General features: G+C 35.2%; 2 protein-coding genes across 3 annotated transcripts in view; one reads left to right on the top strand and one right to left on the bottom strand.

The window, feature by feature from the left end:
• The window catches only part of SecS (Sec synthetase), a 51381-nt gene extending 44525 nt beyond the window's left edge, over nt 1–6856 (bottom strand). Inside the window, exon 1 of one of the 2 annotated variants that reach the window (XM_083142687.1) lies at nt 6745–6856. The gene's annotated coding sequence lies outside the window, so the exon portion shown is untranslated. Of the gene's footprint in view, nt 1–6428; nt 6525–6744 lie in introns of those variants that run through there. The other variant, XM_083142688.1, reaches the window with a different exon arrangement.
• Nucleotides 6857–6887: 31 nt separating this feature from the next.
• Nucleotides 6888–20178, top strand: Roe1 (grpE protein homolog, mitochondrial Roe1). The gene is made up of 6 exons (XM_083142690.1): nt 6888–7026; nt 8547–8799; nt 12798–12911; nt 17666–17785; nt 18454–18537; nt 19771–20178. Exons 1-6 carry the CDS (start codon nt 6893–6895, stop codon nt 19873–19875), a joined length of 810 nt encoding a protein of 269 aa, XP_082998816.1. The 5' UTR covers nt 6888–6892; the 3' UTR covers nt 19876–20178.
• Nucleotides 20179–21602: the final 1424 nt, after the last annotated feature.

Here is a 21602-nt window from a genome sequence, read left to right as displayed (position 1 = left end):
TTCCGTGTGTTAAGAAGACGCAACCCCATAGTCATTATTTCAGCCTCGCCGTGTTTTCTCTAGAACATGACTTATCGAGTATTTTTAATATGTTTTTTAACTAAGCTTGCCTAACCTAACTTTACGGAAAATGGATTTTGGGGCTAACGTGAATTGTTTTTGGGGCTAACATAAATGGTTTGTGGGGCTAACATAAATGGTTTGTGGGGCTAACGTCAATGGTTTGTCAGGCTACCATCAATGGTTTGCGACGTATTAGCATAATTTTAAATCCGGTCACGAAAGTAGGTATTTTCCAGTGAACGAGGTTGCAACACTTCAAAAATCGACAAAACACTCGCACAACGTGCCCTGAACCAGTACGCTATCGCCTGCCATAATGTGTTACAGAATTGAAATAACAAGTAACAGTAAGTACTCGGAAATGTAAGAAATACACATTATCTTAGAAATGCATTATTTCACCTTAGGAAATGTTCCGCATTCCAAAATAGTACGTTAGCAATGTAAAAAAGTGCGAAATATATGATTTATAGGTGTTTCCCTTATACTATAATAGTACCAAAGTCACGTTTATTTCTTTTACGCAAACAAGCAAGGTTAACGTAAAAATCAACTCCAACACAAGATGGAAAGTTGTGTTTCAGGATAGGATGTAAGTTGTAGTCATTTTAGTGTGTTTTTCAAGCCTCTTCAACAATGGCAATTTACTCCTTACTTTATTAGTTATGTTAATAAGATTGAGAAAAATTTTCAATTTAAGGTCATCATGACACCTACTTTTCAATCCACTTCGTCATCTGACCACAAAATGATGAAAGGAAGAGCATGTCATGGCCACTGATTACCAAAGAGATCAACTAGCATTATTTATGTACAAAATACAGTGTGTCCAAAAAGTCACGCAACCCGGTGTTTACGACCGTATAACGGAATAGCGAAATGGAATGAGAAGAAACGCTTTCTGCCAAGAGAATGTCCTGTATATTGGGATAATTTAGAGAGACAAACATATGTAAGAACGTGCATATTTTAATAACAAATAAGCAAAGTGTAGCCAAAGGCGGAAAAAAATATTTGCAAATCGTGTATATTGATACACAGAACTCACTGAGGTAAATTATTGCAACATTTCACAATACCAACGAACAATTTGGATGGCCATCTAATGAATTTGACAGAAAAAGAACTTTGACGAAGTTTCAAAAACATTGCAGAAGGGAATAAATGGGCTGTTCCAAAAATCGATGTTTTCACAATATTACGCAGGACACTGGCAACACTGTTGCTGTCACGTGTCACTAACAGATGTGTTTCACCTCAGGCTATCACACTAGGGCACTTTTAAAGACAAAGGAGAAAGTTGGTTATTCTCGAACATATGCAATAAATTACATACACCTTGGAACCCTGAAATGTGGGTATCCCTAAATGCTTCTCTTACTCAAGAATATGACTATGTTCGGATATATTCTTTAACAATAAACACTCTTTCCTGTGTAGAATATGGTATTTTAAAAACACACACAGGACGTCAGCATAAGTAGACACAATCTGGAATGCCGTTCGCTGCAAACAGCAACCACCTAAGGCACAGAAAACATAACAATTGATACACGTTCTTCTGTACCCACATTTCAGGGTTGCAAGGTGTATGTAATTTATTGCATATGTTCGAGAATAACCAACTTTCTCCTTTGTCTTTAAAAGTGCCCTAGTGTGATAGCCTGAGGTGAAACACATCTGTTAGTGACACGTGACAGCAACAGTGTTGCCAGTGTCCTGCGTAATATTGTGAAAACATCGATTTTTGGAACAGCCCATTTATTCCCTTCTGCAATGTTTTTGAAACTTCGTCAAAGTTCTTTTTCTGTCAAATTCATTAGATGGCCATTAAAATTGTTCGTTGGTATTGTGAAATGTTGCAATAATTCACCTCAGTGAGTTCTGTGCATCAATATACACGATTTGCAAATATTTTTTTTTCCGCCTTTGGCAACACTTTGCTTATTTGTTATTAAAACATGCATGTTCTTACATATGTTTGTCTCTCTAAATTTTCCCAATATACAGGGCATTCTCTTGGCAGATAGCGTTTCTTCTCATTCCGTTTCGCTATTCCGTTATACGGTCGTAAACACCGGGTTGCGTGACTTTTCGGACACTCTGTATATGGATCAAATGTAAATGCTCCATAAAATATAAATGTTATTTTGCTTCCAGCAGAAAGAAAATGCTTCACAGTTGAAACAGCAAAAGCTGTTAATAATGTTCCCTTGCAATCAAGAACTCCAAAATTCAATTCCAGTAGAAGCACATTTCACAGGTGTGGATTTAATTCTAAATTGCGGTCTTCATAAACCCATGTGTGCATAAAGTGGACTAAATGAAAGGTATGAGAAGCATCACAAACAAACACAGCTGTGTCCACCCATTCATTACAAATATTCCAGTGCTTATATCCTGTAATTTATTTGCTATAAGTAGCTTTACAATCATCAACAGTATTAATAAAACTGGATGTACATTATGCAGTGGCGTCTCGTCCCTTGGGGCTTCCGGGGATTAGCCCCTAAAGAAAAACGGACGTATTCACGTAATTATCAATCACCATAATGCATAACTATCACACAGTCTTCTAAAAGAGGCGATTTCTACCCACGTAAATTCATTGTTTGTTGCAATGGATACGACAGCGCTCATTGATGTCAATTATCGTTTTCCGGGGCACGTCGCAAAGGAAGACATGGCCTACACCCACCTACGCTACAGTGAAGGTCACATGCTAGCAGAGAGAGGAGGGAAGAGTGCAATGGATTTGAGTGCTGATTCGGGGCTAGCTCCGTTGCGTCGTGTTCGATCTCGCGTGTTGTTCTGTAGTGTTTTGGTGGCTTTCATTCGCTATGTTTGAGTGAGTTTGGCAGGGTTGATGTTCGAACACAAGTTGATGAAGGACATAGGCTATGAACTTGCTCTACGAAGACATAATGAAATAGAACAATCTTTAAACAGAGGCATCTTCCCAGATTTATTAACCCTTCATAGAAGAGGGAAAACTAAAGGGAACTTGGTGTTCTTTATTGTAAAGAAGAGTTGAAAAACATAAACTCTATCAGTAGGCTATATTGCATTCATTTTTTATTTAAAATTATTTGGAGGGTACCTTTTCAGAAACAGTAAAAATGACAAACATAGTTTTAATAACTCCAGTGGCAACAGCTGAATCTGAAAAATGTTTCAGGACATTGAAGGGTATTAAAACCTGCTTAAGAAATGCAATGGGACAAGACAGACCAAATGCCTTGGCACTTGCTTACAATAGAGATAGAATACATTTCAAACATAGAGGGCTTCAACGAAAAAGTAATAACAAAATTTGCTGAGCAGAACAACAGGAATCAACGTTCGTAGAAAGGTATGTTTCACAACAATACCTGTTTCTTTTGCAATTATGTGAATTGCCATTATATTTTAAATTCTTTAAAAAAATAAGTCCAGTTTTGTAGTTTAGAAGAAGATAAATACCCGTTTTTTTGTAATTCATGTAATTTGTCTTTACATTGTAAATTCTTTCAAAAAAGTAAGTCCAGTTTTGTAGTCTAGAAAAAAAATACCTTTTTTTTTGTAATTCATGTGAATTGTCATTATATTTTAAATTCTTTAAGTATCTGTATTTGTACAATTGTTATATTACATTGCCTTTCTGCCACTTATGTCTAATTGCGATGATACTGATGAGTACTCAAAAAAAACATCCATGTCAGGACTCAAACCTGAAAACTTCAAAAGTCAACTAGGGGAGACCGGGGTAATTAGAACATGGGGTTATTGGAACATGTTAATGTAGAATAATTTAAAACGAAAAGACTGGTGTAATATTTCATACCTATGTACCTACACTAAACCTACATGCAGAAAATTTGTTATTGGAATAACTACACAAAAGTAAGTTTTATTTGACTTTTATTATACACCTGCAAAAATGATGTGACGCATGCTTGGTGTTTCTCTGCTTCTGCATATACTGGATGTGAATGAAAGACCCCTTTCAAAATTTTCTTCACCCCTATAATAAAACATAAGGGCACACATCATTTCATGTGAGTTTGGTTGTTTATGGGCAATTTGCCTGGTTTTTATAAGCAAAGTTCTTATTACCCCAAAAATTTCTGCAAATGGGTTATTAGAACATTGCGTAATTTGCTTGATTTCGCTTGGGTATACTAGATTGTACATGTAACTATTAGAAGTTTTTTCTTTACTACATTGTAGAACGGCCTGTAACCTTTCAAATAAATCATAGAACACTGATTTTCATTCACATATATTTGCTTCACAGCTGGGAAATTAAACTTTATGAAAAAAAGACGTTAACTTGGGATTTTATTTAAACAAGCATTGATAACTCCAGAAGAAGTAGAGCTATTGTGTTCAAATTTGCAGGGTAAATGGGACATTTATATATGATGTTCGTATTACCCCAACAGCAATCTAAAGCTATTCAGTTGAAATTTCTAACTTATGTTCCATTAACCCCAAATGGGGTAATTGGAACAATTTTATGGTGTCATGACAATTTTTTTTTTTTGGACGAGTATTTGCAATGCAGGTATGGTCATTATTTTTTTTCAAAAATATGCAAAAGATGTCCTTTTAAATGGTAGAAATTTTTAAAAAATCCATCAGTAACTTTCTGAGTAATTTACAGTGGAACTTCTACAGGCAGTTTCCTGTTATAATTACCCCGGTCTCCCCTACTTAACATGCTATATCACCAAGTGATATGTTGTTGTCACTTAATTCCCTTGACACCTTTATGTACCACCGTTTTCCAATTCACCGACAGTATAGTAAAATATATATTATTTTACTATATATATATATATATATATATATATATATATATATATATCTTATTTTACTATACTGTCGGTGAATTGGAAAACGGTGGTACATAAAGGTGTCAAGGGAATTAAGTGACAACAACATATCACTTGGTGATATAGCATGTTAAGTAGTTGACTTATATATATATATATATATATTGACATGTCACGGTGATAAACATAACCTTCACCTTAAATAGAAAAAAGAAAATAATTTCTGGTCGAATTTCATGTCTATCAATCGAAAACATAAGTACTTACCATGTAAAGATAAATTTACAGACAAGCTTGCTATTTTGGATCATCATGTTGCAATCGGTAACAGTTCGTTATATCAGATATTTTGTGTTTCACATGGTTCGTACTTACCAATTGTGTATTGCGGAACTTAGTTCAAGGTGCCATTATGCTTTTTACACGGAAAAAAAAGAAATTCACATAGAGAGTGATTTCTTTGACTCCTTTTTTTGCTTCCATAACACAGAATATGGCGGGCAAATCCGAAAAATACCTACGTGTTCGTCACTTGTGCAAATTGTACATTATGCACAGTTAGCTGACGGATAGCCCCACGAACCATTATGCACGGTAGCTGACCGATAGCCCCACGAACCATTTCCGATAAGGTAAGGTTAAGTTTGGTTACATTAGGCAAGCATAGTAAAAAAAGGGGGTTTGAAACACTGACAGGGGCTTACGTCATCAAACATATGCAGCATCCGGTTGTCGTAGGGCAAGCAAATTAAAGCAATGGCAATTGTGCGTCAGTGAGATATTTCTCTTGAAAAATACATGATTTCCCGGTCAAATATATTCCACGATGAAAGAAAATACCTCGACGAACATTGTAAACCTTGGAGAAACTCATTTCCGTAAGTAGTTTCTTGTGTAAAATTGAAGACATCTGTCTCCAACATAACAAACTGTTACCCTGCAATCAAAGTAAGACACCTTGAGTAACTGCAAAACTTCACGAGTTTGTCTAACAATATGATTGCTAATTCCTACATAAAGATTCCACTTGCGGGTATCAGAACTATGTCATAATTATCGCGTACAAAACAGTTGTCTCGCCGATCTCATAGTAATATCGCCGATCTCATAGTAATATGCCCGGCTTGAGGCATTGTAATTTACTAAGAAGTGTAAATTTACTTAAAAATCGTCAGTGTAAACACAGCTTGCTAAAATAAAAAATCAACTTGTATAAATGAAAATTTGTGTCATTTTCGTGACAAGAGAAAACTATTATTATTTAATTGCTTTCATCTCGGGTTGTGTCAGGATATTACACGTTATTTATCACAAGGTAAAATATTTTAATCCTGAAAACGAGAATTAAAAAGGGAATATATTGGCTTACCGCACAGGAATTACAACCTAACCATTATAGCAATCGAAAACAGTGACACGGTGCCAAAGACGTAAATGCACAATAATGATATACCATTACAATATATTTCATGTAATTCTTGAAACATTTCCACACATCACAGAAGTTAATTCACGAATTTTATAGATTGAATCGTAGGAAACACCTACCCGAAACATTTTGGATGTTCTCGGAGGCAATCCAGTTTCCATTGAACCAAGGGGAAAAATACAGCATAAACAAATGCGCTCTTTACATTATCGCATTTCTGTAGATAACTCTGACAATATAGGATTAAACAAACTCATATTTACTAAAGTTATGAATGTGTTAGAAGGAATTCGGCACCAAACATGTATGACTTCAAAGGGATCTTCCATTACCGTGGATCCGAAATACCAAACGCATTGGTTCAATTTCTGTTCTCATTCTATTACACAGATTCATAGAATATGGGCCATGTATAGAAGAAATCAATATACTCACCATGTTTCTTCACTCGTCTATCAAATAACACAAGTATATACATCTATAATTGGAAAGAACATTGATCATTAACTGGTTTTACGCCTCATGTAGCAGTCAGCTGTTACTACCTTGCATGAGGCGCTAATAATTTTATAGTCATCCATAGATGTCGTATGCATGCAGTGGGGCAAGCAGTGTTGCATGTTGCATCATGGCGTCAATCGGACGAGGTGTATGTGTTAAGTTCGGGAGATTGTTTTTGGACAAATCTCTAAACGCTGTGAAATATGGACATGTTAGGTATGCTGTTAAAAAGAATGTTTATGGTATTATTAAGCAACAACATTTTTTACGCATGTTATGGTTTCTTACAACAGGTGAAGGGTTAACTGGACAGCATGTGAAGTTGATGAACTTTGGAAATTTGTGTAATTTTTTGTCACAGTTGTCAACTTGTTACCAATTATTATTATTATTCCTAATATCCTTTCCAACATTACATAATATAAACGAAAAGTTAAAATCTTGGCCAGAAGTTAGATAATAGCTATAAGGCAAGGGTAATAATAGAATACAAAATGTTCAAGAGTACAAGGGTAAATTGTTTAGTATTGTAATTGATTAATGTAGAATGTGACCAGTCTGTCTTGGCTACAACACCATCGTTTTGAGCTAAACTCAAGACACCAACTTGAGAGGCCTAACTTCTGAATGCTGCCACGTACCAGTAATAATAATAACAATAAAAATTTTATTGTCATTAGGCCAAGTACAGCAATAGACAAAGTCAATAGTTAAGATATGCACATAATAGTGTTAAACCTATAGGCTATGCAAAGCTAATTAAATTATGTACCAAAACTAAATCATATATCTACTAGACATTAAAAAAACTCATTAATATCTTAAAATGGGTGTAAAACTAACCAGTTGTACAATTTGTTCTTAAATCCCTGTAACGATTCATTATGCAAGTAGAATGGAATTTTGTTGAAAAGTTTTTGGCCAATTACTTCAAAACTATTTAATGACTTAGACAATCTATGATGAGATAAGTAAAGTTCTCTGTTATACCTTGTATTGTAATTATGTACATTTTATTTATATTTCAATTCAGGCAACCTATTTTTAGTATAAATCAAAACAGAGTAAATATATAAATTTATTACAGTCATTATTTTGTAATGAATAAACAAAGGTCTACAATGTTCTTTGTAAGAAGAACCTGAAATCTCCCTGATGGCTTTCTTTTGCAATAGCAAAACGTCATTGACCTGACAGGAATTCCCCCAAAGGATTATAACATAAAGTATAATGCTTTGAAAAAATTTAAAAAAAATAAGAAGTTCTAATATAGCTAGTCAACAGGTACACAATTTTTTAGACACCTTAGCAAATAAATAACCCTGGACAACTTACTACTAATATATTTAATATGCGGTTCCCACGTTAATTTATCATCAATTTGTATTCCTAAAAACTTAACACTAATGTTGTCATCTATACAATACAGATTTGTTACATGCCTGTATGTATATATTGAGGAATATCTCAAATATTTGTAAACATTGGGACACTAACATGATACTACATGCTCTGACATGTAAGCCACCTGCATGTGAAACAGTGCTACACAGAATTCATGCCAAAATGGGATGCCAAAAGCATCTAACGTGGCCTTCATAATTTAGCATTCTTACAAGTCAAGTTAATTGTAATGATATGGCTGGATAAGTTGAAAAATGATTTAAAATAAGAGGAAGTAAATGAATTTTAAGTGTGTTTTTGCCACTAACTTAAAACTTTCTGTTACTTTCCAGGAGATTACATATTGCAAGTAACTTACAAGTGGTTACTGGGTATCACAGGTGCCACATGAGTACTCTCACAGGGGAAGCAAAGAAAGCTATGGATGCTTCATCAGAGGAAAGTGTAGAAAAAGCATCTGAAGCTAACAACGGAGAGAAAGGAGCAATGGATGGTCAGAAAGAGGACGAAAGTAAACTTCTATTAGAAATAGAGAAACTAAATAAAGAAATTGGCCTCCTTGCAGACAAGTCAAAGGATTTAGATGTAAGTAAGTTAAAGTGTGGTCATTCTTTTATGACATTATGGTAAATAAACATACGGTGTAAACTTGATTGCATGTTCTTGAGGCGGGGGGCTGTAACTTAATAACTTACAATGTGGAAAAGAAGATTAACACGTTTTCTGCCAGCGTGATTTCACCAATTTCTTCCCCCTGTGCCAAAGTGGTATACTCCTCGTCCTGATTCCAACCTCACTTTACTTCAAAGAAAGTTCCGAAAGATCCGTTTTCCCCCTAAGAACAACATGTCAAATCCACGTGGAGTCCAATAAATCGACCCCTGAAACCTTTCCCACCAATAGCGTTCGTCCAAGAAATGTCAGCTCTCGTCAATTCCACGTGGACTAAATGAGATGTTGCTAATTCAGTTTCTTTAGAGATTTTTGAACGCGAAGTTGCGGTTGCGTTATCTTTGCTAGGTTGTGTTATCGTATTGTGCTACTTTTTTATACAATATAAAGACCTTGGGAGTATAACCTGGCAGTGAATGAATGGATGTCTAAACACTGCAGACAAAAGTGACAACAACGCTTTACAGAAAAACAGGTGGTGGGTCGAAACCAGATACGGTTCCGGTCAGCTTCCTCTGGGGTTGGGTCAAAGATGCCGAACTGCTACTACGTTCAGGACTTCAGCTATAATTGGACTTTATTTTTGCAAATTTGCAATTTTTTTTTTTTTTTTTTTTTTTTTTTTTTTTTTGGGGGGAGTGAATGTAGAAAATATAGAGAATATCTCCATTTCGTTAATATTTGGTATACTAACTAAATTTGGCCTTCTAATCACGAATCTGTTGTTAAAATGTGGGGGTCACGTCTGGAAATAGTGAAAAAAGCTGATGTAAGTTAAGATTTTTTTAAAGCTGTATTGCAAATTTTTACGAACAAAATTTTAACTAAGCTTGCCTTACCTAACTGTACCGGAAATGGTTCGTGGAGATATCCGTCAATGGTTCGTGTGGCTACCCGTTCATAATGTACTGATCAGAAGGCCAAAATTAGTTAATGTACCAAATATTAACAAAATGGAGACATTCTTACCCTAACCTTACCGGAAAATGTTTCGTGAGGATATCAGTTAAATCTTTTCCCAATTAGCACATAAAAAGGTAAAAAAAAAGTGAAGTGCTCCCCTATGCTTAGCACAACGCCATGAAGGCGTATAGGGGGTGTGGGGGTAACGCCCCACACTTTCTTGATCCGGTCGTGAGTGGGGGTGATGGGATCAGCATCATGCCCCTGACTGCCTTTACCCCCCAGGGTTTCCCCCAGGTACCCATGTTATTCGACGCTGGGTGGGCGCCGGGGCCGCTTCCATCGTTAGAAAAGTTGCCGGATTTGAACCGGCCGGGGATCGAACCCGGGTAACAAAATATAAGTTTTGTAGCACTAGCTTCCTCACTGCGCAAGTCGCAATTTTTCTAGAATAATGCTCGAAAACCGTTGCCAAACCTCTAATGAAAATCCGCATTCGACATGCTCTTCTACCTCGTCGTTCTCAAGTAACGAAGGAACGGTGTGGCAACGCTGTAGACAGAGCAACAAATGCCAAACGTCACTTGTTCATATCATAAAACATGGTTATGTTTATGTATGGAAAGTGATTGCGGTAAAATAATGTAATTTTGCAAAATATATAGACGTAAGTGTACAATTTTTACAAGTGACCCCCAAATCTAGACTCCAGATACGTTACCAGGACTGCGTATTTAGTGAGTATAAGAAGTAGGAAAGTAATTGGAGACATTCTCTATATTATACATTCATACCTTTTTTTCCTGTAAAAAATAGCACACGCAAAACACTTTTATATGCACTCCACTCCCCACACCTTGTCAGTCATTCCTTATGTGCATCATTGGTATACTCATGACCAACGGTGCACTAGGAAAACAAAGTGAAAGCCACGTGTTTCTGTTGTTATCCCCTATATATATATGTTACAGTTTTGAACACACACATTGTCAACATTACAGTTAAGCAGCTTAATGAGTTTTCACTCCGAAATAACACTATTTGGTTTCTCTTGATTCTTGAACGTTTCGATGGTAAAGGTTCTGAATGATTAATAGTTTTGGTAACGTTTCCGATTGTTTTATGATTTCTCCTAGCACAGAGACTAATTATCGTAGAATTTTGTCACATTGTCACACAAAATTTGAACCTTCTTTAAAGTAATGATCACTGTTTGGATTCGAACAAAAGTTATTTATGTTGGAAAAAAAAACTTGAAAATTACCTTACGCACTTGTCATGGATAAGATAGTCTCCGTCGACAAGCAACAGTAAATATCGTGGAAGCATGGGAATGAATGTAGAAGTAAATCGGAACCTTAGAAGAATGCATTTAGGGACTTGATTTTAATGCTAAGGGAACCAAACCTAACCTGCCTAACCTAACCACGAAAGCATATTTTGAACAAAACTTTTAAGTAATCGCTAAAACTCCGCAGTATGTGTTAACAGAGGTACATCGAAATCGAACCATGTAAAAATTGCATTCGTAGCATGATGAAATCACAATAAAACAAAAGGAACTTGGGACGAGTAGCTAATTAGCACAGTTAGAAGCTTCACCAAATATTAGTCACCGCCAGAGAAATTCTGATTTGAAATGTAGCTTGTGCGAGCAGGTGTTCTTGGTTTCTGGTCGACTTGGACACGAGTTTTTGTGAATTTTCACACGAGGTACGAGGGTGGTTTTGATATTACGTGTTCAGGTATTACAGATTTAGGGGCATTATTTTAATGCTAAGAACCCTAAACCTAACCCCCTAACCTAACAACAAAAGGATTTAGCACAAAATGCCCATGCACGTGAAGCAGTCCATATCCATCGTGGATATTAAACAAAATGGTATAAGGGAGGGGAAAAATCATTCCCCATAAAATGCACAGTAATTAATCACTAAAACTGAGGTATGTGTTAACAAACAATTAGAAATCGAACCATGTACGTAAAAAATGAATATGCACCATGTGAAATTCAGAATTAGCCAATCGGAACTTGGGCCATTTCCATTTAATCTGATGATAGATAAAGGAGAGAAAAAAGGAGTGAATGTAGAATATAGAGAATGTCTCGAATTTCGTTAATATTTGGTGTAGTACCTAAATTTGGCCTTCTAATCACGAATCTGTTGTTAAAATGCGGGGGTCACTTGTGCAAATCGGGGAAAAAGCCGATATAAGTGGATTTTTTTTGTTAGAAGTGTATCACATTGGTTTATGAACAAAATTTTAACTAAACTTGCCTAACCTAACCTTACCGGAAATGGTTCATGGGGCTACCCATGCATGGTTCGTGGGGCTATCCGTTGCATAATGTACAATTTGCACACGTGACCCCCGCATTTTAACAACAGATTCATGATTAGAAGGCCAAATTTAGTTACTATGCCAAATATTAACGAAATTGGAGACATTCTGTATATTGTACATTCTTACCGGAAAAAAATTGTACTTCTGTAGTTAATGTTCACTCACTTATGATTTTCTGACTTTGACTTATTTCCTATTACTTTGCTATGGTACATAGAACCTCGACGAAGCGTCTGCAGACTCTGTTTCTAGCCATCTTCCTTATTTCATTCCAAGTCTTTCCTGCTTCATATATTTCTTGCTCTATTGTCCTTCAACTTATTCTTAGTTTTCCTCTCCTATTTTGTCCTTGTGGATTTCAGCTCAATGCCTGTCTTTCTATTGCCGATGTGTCTTTTCTCAATATGTGACCAATCCACTTTGACTTCCTTCTGTTGAGATCTGTATGGTTGTCAGTTTTGTGTAAAGATGTAAGCCAGCAAGGCTTGTGTGAAAGCAGTGAAATCGTATATGTCTGGGAAGTTAAAGAATTATACACTTTAATCCAAAAATGGTCGGATTTTATTACATTTTTCCCTTTCTTTATATGTTTACATGTAGTAAAGGACGATTGTTAAGGGTTCTTTTTGTACGTGTTTTAATCTCTTGATTTTCCCTTTTAGGATAAGTACAAAAGAGCACTTGCAGAGGGCGAGAATGTGCGTAAAAGATTAACGAAGCAAATAGAGGATGCTAAATTGTTTGGAATTCAGGGATTCTGCAAAGATCTTGTTGAAGTAAGTTCACTGTACTATATGCATTATTAGGAATTAGATTGGTTAATTAATTTATGTAGTGATTAACTGCTAATAATGCGATATTGTTGCATAGATGTATTGGTTAATTTGACAATCATATCCATTTGTATAGTTGCTTGAAACATTTTGAAGTTAAATGATTGTTATTTTCTGCCTGATTATTAAGAAGTAGGGATGGGACCGATTAATCGGTACTCTATCGGTATCAGCTGATATAGGTTTATCGGTAAAATTACCGATTATTTTACCGATCCGATATATCGATCAATATCTTATAATTTTGTGCAAAATTCTGCCATTTTGTTGTAATTTTTATGGATAATCTCCATGCCCTTTTTTCTAAAAAAGTAAATGTCTAAATATTAAACTTCTTTTGTACTGCAGTCACCACGAAACACACATTTATTAAGGAGATCAAGGACCATTTCTGATTTTATATCGGATCGGGTATCGGTAAATTTTATATCAGTACTTCATTGGTATCGGCCAAAATTTCATATCGGCTCAACCCTATTAAGAAGTAATCATGTTTAGAAAAAGACCAAGGTGATAACTGAGCTGGAAATAATTACATTCTGGAGATTAAATATGTAGTCTTTGTGAATTTTGTTCAAAAACTTGAAATGTCTGTAATTTCATTTCTAATAACTGTATGTTCTTCAATAGCCCTGTCTAGAGTCGTTTTCACGTTCAGAAGACACAACGGCGCTTATGGAGAAACCGCACAGTGTTGCCAATACAGCGCTAGCTCATGTCCCCTTCCTTCACAATGAAGGTGTTACATATTTTGTATATATAATGATAATTATATGTAATTATTAATATTAATATTATACTGTGAACGTTACAGTTACCCTTTTTACTATGATCCATTGCGATCACTACACCCGCAAGTGTAATGCACGAATATGACACTTCAGAAATCACTTAAAAAAATCACTGAGAGCTCACACAACTGAAAACACTTTTTCGGGAGAGGGAAAGTCTAAACAGACCAAAGTAGATCTCTCACTCAAGTAAGGGGAACCCAAACAAAGAAATGAGTTATGGCCCACGTGAACTGATAAGACGTGAATGACTCAAGCAAGGCATGTCATATTTCTATCTTGAAGCCCCATATTTTGTCACGTGTTGGAAAGCCTTTCAAAGGTTAATATGGTGTCTATGAATTTATGTGTTCGTTGGAAACTGAAAGGTGATCTTCATTTCAGCATTAATGTCGACAGTAATGTAAACGAAAACAACGTGTATTTCCGACAGCACTAATGTTGCTCACAACAGCAGCATTGGAAATAATTGTCAATTATTAAATGTAAGTAATTTCAATTCTATTATAACAAACTGCATGAAGTTAATATTTTTACTGAATGGAAATAAAATAACAACTCGAAAACTTGGTGGTGATACCCGGAATGCTGCGGTGAGTCGGCTCAAGATGGCCAGACAACGTCTCCTTACTTCGCATGCGGTTCGGGTTAAAAAGAAACTCCAAATGCATGGAAGTAATATTTCTGGGAACCTTTGAGTGGTTATAAAAAATAATTTCATTATTTTCTCCACAACTTTGTTGCTGGAAGTTTTTACTTGGAATTACAGAACAAAAAATGGCCAGCGACGACATTTTCTACTGCACGAATATAAAAAATCTCCACATACTTTATTTGAATATTTTTTAATGCAAATATGCTTTAAAGTATTGATAAATTCTGAGTACCACCATCACCTATGACAATTAAAAAACAGTGTCAATTTTTTTAATAATGAATGCTTCAATTTTACGGCATGTTTCAACGTTAGGAATGAAAACAATGTAAAAATTGTGTTTTCACAGAAAATTTGCGTTTTTAATTTATCTAAAATTATGTAAGCAAGTTACCAGTTTTTTGTGTTCACCATCGTATTCTCTACAAAATTTCCTGCAAAACTGCTGGTACCGATTTTACTTAAGCTAAATTTGTAAATCCAGAAATTTGACAACAGCGCGCTCGTATTTCCCATAAGAAAAGCATTGCCCATAAGAGCCCATTGTGTCTTCTGAACGTGAAAACGACTTTAGTTCATTGCACTTTTTGACTCTGCACTTGCACATCTAATTAGTTACACGGTGCAACACCAACTTGTCTACTTCGTTGATTTGGTGGTGTCAAGTAGTGTATTTGGTGTCTGCATCGTTTTCACTACCTTTGTGGTGTACTCTTGCGTTGTGCATCCTCACTAATGAAAAGAGTGGTTAACCTTTAGCTGCCGGACGGTCGAAATTTTGACTGCCACACATATACTCCTTAACACCGGATGGTCGATATTTCGACCTGCAGCACGCAGCAGAAATTAACGTGCCATTTCTTGACAACTATACACTATATTTCAGTTCTGTTTTTTCTAGAAGTGACTGCATGTTCAAAGCTACCTCATATTTTGAAAAAAAAAAAAAATATTAACACATGGCCGCAAATAACGTGTGATTTCTTAACTATACACTATATTTCAGTTCGGTCCTTTTTGTTCATTAGTGTACATCTAAATGTATTATATACTTGAATTACAAAACAATACATCCATTGTTATGCTATTAACAAGCGCCGTTTGGAAAAGCCCTTTGTTACCCTTTTTTTACTATGGGATAAATTGAAGATAAAAGGTTGTAATTCCTCAACCACTGAATCTTTTTGAACAATTGAAATTCTAAATGTATGAATGAGTAAGAAGCAACATCCGACAATTAAGGGTCAAGGGGGGAAACGGGGGTAAAGGCCCAAAGTTCAACATTTTTCGTGAGTAAGCAAAAAAATTTCGAACCCCATAATTTCCAGTTTTTTTTTTTGTTTTTTTTTTCAAAATTGCAGTACGTGCATTACATATGCTCATAGAGTGGTGTATTGTCGTGCTTCCCTCCAAATTAGGTCTGTCCAGCGTCCATAGGGCCGACGCTAGGTGCAAAATTCCGGACATTGTCATGAAGCTGGCAACACTGCCACTTTATATTATTTTTTACTCAAGAAGTATCAGTCTGATTTCAACAAAAATTGGCACGATTGTGTGAAAAGATTCAACTTTACTTCTTCTTCCTTTAACACTAATTATTGGGAGGCACAATGTATAAATTTTGCCTCCACTAAAAGCCCCGTATTTACGGAAGAAGACAAAACCAATTTTATCTGTCAATTTGTTCTCGAGTTACAATTTTTTTTGTACTTTGCGGCAAGTTTGAAAAGCCCACGCTTTAAATGACTCTGGCATAAATGTAAATACATGGCATGCGAGGAGTCCAGTGAACAAAAGTTAAAGCAGCAGACAGGCATTTGTTGAATCTTCTAAACTTGAACACTGCTGTTCGTCTACTTGGTTGAACGTCATTTGCTTGCACCAGCCTGACACCAGGATACACCTGCACTACACTTAGTGTCAAAAAGTGCAGCGAACTACTGTTCTTCAATGTTTTTCTACAAAGTTGTGGAATAAATTGTACACTTGTTCTTGAAACATACTTTTCTTACACCTCGGGTTGATCTCCAGACTCAAGATTGTATGTACTACTTCTGTATTATACAGTATGGTCTTATGCCATGTTAAAGTTTATCTTGTATGTTGTTTGAATGTTATATATAATGTAACGTGTATTTGAATATGTATAATCAGGGTGACTACTCACTGGGGATTATGCTGGAATTATTGGCTCCAGGAATTCTGCGTGAATTATTCTCCATAGACGTGAAAAATTACAACTTTTATTAATCCAAATTAATTCATACATTTACAAATGACCCAAGGCAAGTTTTTCACAGTTTTGCTTTTGTTTTTATCGAGAAAGGAAAGAAAGGAAAGCTGCATGGATTCTATCAATCCGTTCATAATGTTAGTCCTTTGCAGAACAATCTACCTGACAGGCAGGAGATTATTGCAAGTTAAGAAGTCTAGAAGTTGATTGGGCAAATTTGAGTTTGAAATTATTGACAATTTTTCTAGATTAGTGTATCCCGTAACATTTGTGACTTGTGTTGTAGATGTATTTTGAGTCTTGAGTATGTGAAATGGCAAATGTAAACGCCGCACCTTAAATTGAATATTTTAAATAGTATGTAGAATTTTTGGATACATTGAAATCACACAGACCCTTTATGCTGGTGAGAGGCGGTAATACATAAAGTTGAAACAGAGAAAACATCTGCTTGTACCCTTGAATTTTTGGAAAGTTCGCCTTGAAAACCCTGACTTATGCTTGAATTTTATCATGATCCTAGAGTGGCCACTCTGATAATGTATATCATCTTTACTGTTTTGCACACACAGGAGATGTACCATGTAGTAATTTTAGCGAAAAGTGCCATTTTGTTGTAATTTTTATGGATAATCTCCATGCCCTACTTTCTGAAAAAGTAAATGTCTGAATATTCAACTTCTTTTGTATTGCAATCAGCTCGAAACACACATTTATTACAGAGATCAATGAAAATTTCAGTCTTCAAGGACCATTTCTAATTTTATATCGGTATCTGTAAATTTTATATCGGTACTGTATCGGTATCGGCCAAAATTTCATATCTGCCCATCCCAACTGAATAGACATTCTCTAATACATTGGTGCTTTCTTTCAATTCATAGTGACTGACTATTACCTACTAAATTTGTGCTGGATGTACAGTACTATCAGTTTTAGGTACAGCATGTTATTTTAATTTTTTCTAATGTTTCATCTAAAAATGAGACCAGCTCGGTAAAATGTCCCTAACTTTCAGGTTGCAGATATCTTAGGAAAAGCTACAGAGAGCGTGCCAAAGGAAGAGGTGTGTGATAGTAATCCACATTTAAAAAATCTGTACGAAGGCCTTATCATGACTGAAGCCCAGTTGCAACAAGTAAGTATTCATAGTCATTAATGTGGCAGATGTGATATGAAAATGTGTGCATGTTGAAAATCATGGTGTAATTTTTAACTTTATTCTTCTACAAAGGAAATTTTGTAGTCTTTGGTATGTAGTGAAATTCATTGGCACGGGTTTTCTTTATGAAGGTCCTCCATCAATTTAATTATATCATCACTCATCCTCATCATCTTGATTAGCCAAAAGTGGCAGAAAAGCAAAGTAAAATAAGCAAAACCAATCAATCATAGTAACACTAATGAAAAAACTATAATTTTTATATTTAGTGACTAAATTTTTTATTACTCAGTTTTGACATAATTTCAGTTGTCATTTTCATGTGTTACAGATATAAAAAATCAAATGTAGTTTCAGTTGTAACATAATAACAAATTCATGGTGTTTGTGGTGTAAGTAATAATAACAAATGACTACACAATTAAACTTTACACACATAACAATATAACTGGTAGCATTTAGGTTTTAGTAATTTGTTAGTGATTATTTGTTGTAACTGACATTGCATTTGATCCTTTATGTAACTTTTGAAAAAGATGCATATGAAATTGTGTCAAGACATGAATAGTAAAAAGTTTAGTCACAACAAAGAAAATCATACTTTAGTGTAATACAATTAATGGAATGTCTTTTGATTGTTCCAGGTTTTTAAAAGACATGGGTTGATGCCAGTAAATCCGTTAGATGAGAAATTTGATCCAAATCTTCACGAGGCTCTTTTCCAACAGGTAGGTTATTTCCTTCAGTTATCTTCTATGGATCTGTTCACAAATCCGCAATTGAAAATTATTTTTCTAAGTGAATTAATTATCAGTCATAATCCATAACCTCTGTTTATGATATTCCCATTATGTCGATATAAAATTGTATGATTTTACCGTTATTGTTTTGTTTATTTGTCATTTTTGCACTTTGTCAGATCTCAATCAAGATGATGAGAATAATTGCTTAGTAGATGAAATAGTAGAAAGAACAAACAATGAAATACCCTCATCACCCATACTGATTCCGATACTTTTATGGATTGCCATGTCCCGCAGCGTGGCCATGCTTTGGGTTCCAGCTACGGTAGGACTAGAATATTAAATGACTACGGGCACATATTTTTGGTAAATAAAAAAAGGAAAATTTCGGTACAAAAACAGTCAATTTCTGGTTTAAAAGCGGTAAATAAAATGAAATTTCGCTGTTATAGCGGTGAAAAAGCAGCATATAAAATGACATTTTGTTTTTTGTGAATATAATCTCAAATTTGATTTAAAAATTGCACTATTACACAAAATGAACATATGTATCCCTCCTAATAGCACATTAAATCATTACCAGAATATTAAGTTTATTCCTGTATAATGGGGTCCATTTTTGTTTCTCAAATGTTTGCAGCAGAATTAATCAATTTTCCATGAATTGTGTAACTCACAGGATACTTCAGACTTTAGAAAGTGTCGCATCGGTATATAAACTGTAAATTTCATGTTTGAGTGTCTATTTCACATTTTGCAGAACATTTCGCATCATTTCGTGACAGAACTGGATAGGAAAATGCACCTCAGACCTTTCAGAAACATTAAAAATTAACATTAGAATGTGTTCTTTCACATTTCGTGTTTTCGTCAAAAACTAAATATGCATGCCTGTATAAATGACATGTTATGTAATCCCAAAATTCACTTTTTTCATACAAAAATGGTGCAAAATAAGAAAATAACTTTGAATTTTGCACAATTTCCAGGATAATTACACTCCATGAAAGTATTTACGCAGCATTTTTGCTGAGCCCACGAAAGGCCAAGATGCCGGAAAAGTATCAACCGGTTACACACTAATATTAATCGACATTTTTGGTATGGGTATTAGTTCAAAGTGGTATTGGCTCATCTCTAATATTAATATTAATTTTGATAAATGTTGTATTTACTATTATTAGTTTCAGTACTCAAACTGTATTTTTGCTTTTTCAGGAGGTGAATGGTAAAGAAGCAGGGATTGTTGTTGTAGTGTCAAAAGTGGGTTATAAGCTGCATGAACGAGTTATTCGCCCTGCATTGGTTGGGGTAGCAAAGTGATTGTGCACAAACAGTGACTGTTCTTAGATTTTTATTGTTTGAAATGGGAATCGTGTAGAAAAGACTGGCTGTATGCAGCTATCCTGTCAACATGCATTCATTTTCTCAAGTTTGAAATGGAGCAAACTGTAATAGTGCTTGTATTTGCATAATAATTCCTTGACGATAGATGAATTTACAACAAAATTGCCATCCTTCTTGTCTCCTCAAACATAAAAGTAATATTATCATTGGAAGTATTTACTGTATGGTACCATTAGCTGCGAAACAATTTACGTTGAGAATAAAATAATTTGTAGAACATTCCAGTGTGTGAATTTTAGTTTCTTGAAAAGAATCCTTATTTGTTGAAGGTGTTCAAATATACACTGGTGAAAAATATAATTATTGTTATTCCAAAACCTTTATTTCTGATTGGATTGTATATTTTTACAACGAGAGAGTATTTTGTTTTATTCTCAAGGAGAAGGTAGTGGTAAAGAAGTGTGTTTGTGTATATTATTTTACAGAGATGATTTAATGAACAAGTGTGTGTGTATATGCAGCTATTTAGTAGTTACACTTTTTGATGTGAGTGCTGTAAGCTGTATATATGAGATAAATAAACTATTGTTGACAATTCACAGATGTAAAAAGGGCCTGTGTACATGTTCATTCCCATATACTTTGTAGGGTTCAATTTTAATTAAAGATTTCATTGCTCGGTCTATAAATGAGAGTATCCTGTTCTATTGGGCCAAGCATGCAAAATAGGACAACAAAGTTGGATTCAGTGCTGTGTTTATATATATATATATATATATATATATATATATATATATATATATATATATATATATATATATATATATATATATATATATATATTTGTTCTAGGAATTAATTTGTGTGGTTGTTACGCACACTTTGAAGCTGTAGTTCAAACACAAAATACATAAATACCTTAAGAAAAATATTGTCCATCGCGAGCCACCACTTTCGCCCATCTGTCAGGCAAGTTACAGATTCCGTGGCGAAAGAAGTCCTCATCCTTTGAAGCGATCCAGTCAGAGACCCATTTTTCGATATCTTCTGAAGAAGTGAACCGCTGTCCAATCAAATCGTTATTCATGCAGTCGAACAAGTAGTAGTCCGAAGGAGCAACGTCTGGTGGGGTAAAACTTCCCATCCGACATTTTCTAAATAGGTTTTGACCGGTTTTGCGCCATGTGGGCGAGCGTTATCATGTTGAAAAATAAGTTTATCATGTCTGTTCTCCCATTCTGGTTGTTTCCTGGCCAGAGCTTGCTTTAAACGCATTAATTGTCGTCGATAAGTTCTCCATTCATAGTTTCACCCGGTTGCAGCAGCTCATAGTACACCACACCTTTCATATCCCACCATATGCACAGCATAACCTTTACACAGTGAATATCTCGTTTCAGTTGTGATGGACCTGGTTCACCTGGCTTCACCCAGGCCTTTTTTCATTTCGGGTTCTCGTAATGGATCCACTTCTCATCGCCAGTAACAATGCGATGCAAAAACCCCTTTCTTTTCTGTCTTTGAAGCAGCAATTCGCAAATGGTTTTTCGTCTTTCAACGTCTCTGTCTTTCAATTCATGTGGAACCCAATGTGACATCTTTTGAATCATTCCCATGGCTTTGAGACATTTGGAAACTGTTGTTTGATCAACGCCTAATGCTTCTGCAAGTTCTTCCTGCGTTTGACACGAATCCTGATCGAG

Source organism: Lepisma saccharinum, chromosome 21, assembly GCF_977018435.1.
Source record: "Lepisma saccharinum chromosome 21, izLepSacc3.1, whole genome shotgun sequence".
Lineage (NCBI taxonomy): Eukaryota > Metazoa > Arthropoda > Insecta > Zygentoma > Lepismatidae > Lepisma > Lepisma saccharinum.
This window is presented reverse-complemented; position numbering and strand designations above follow the sequence as displayed.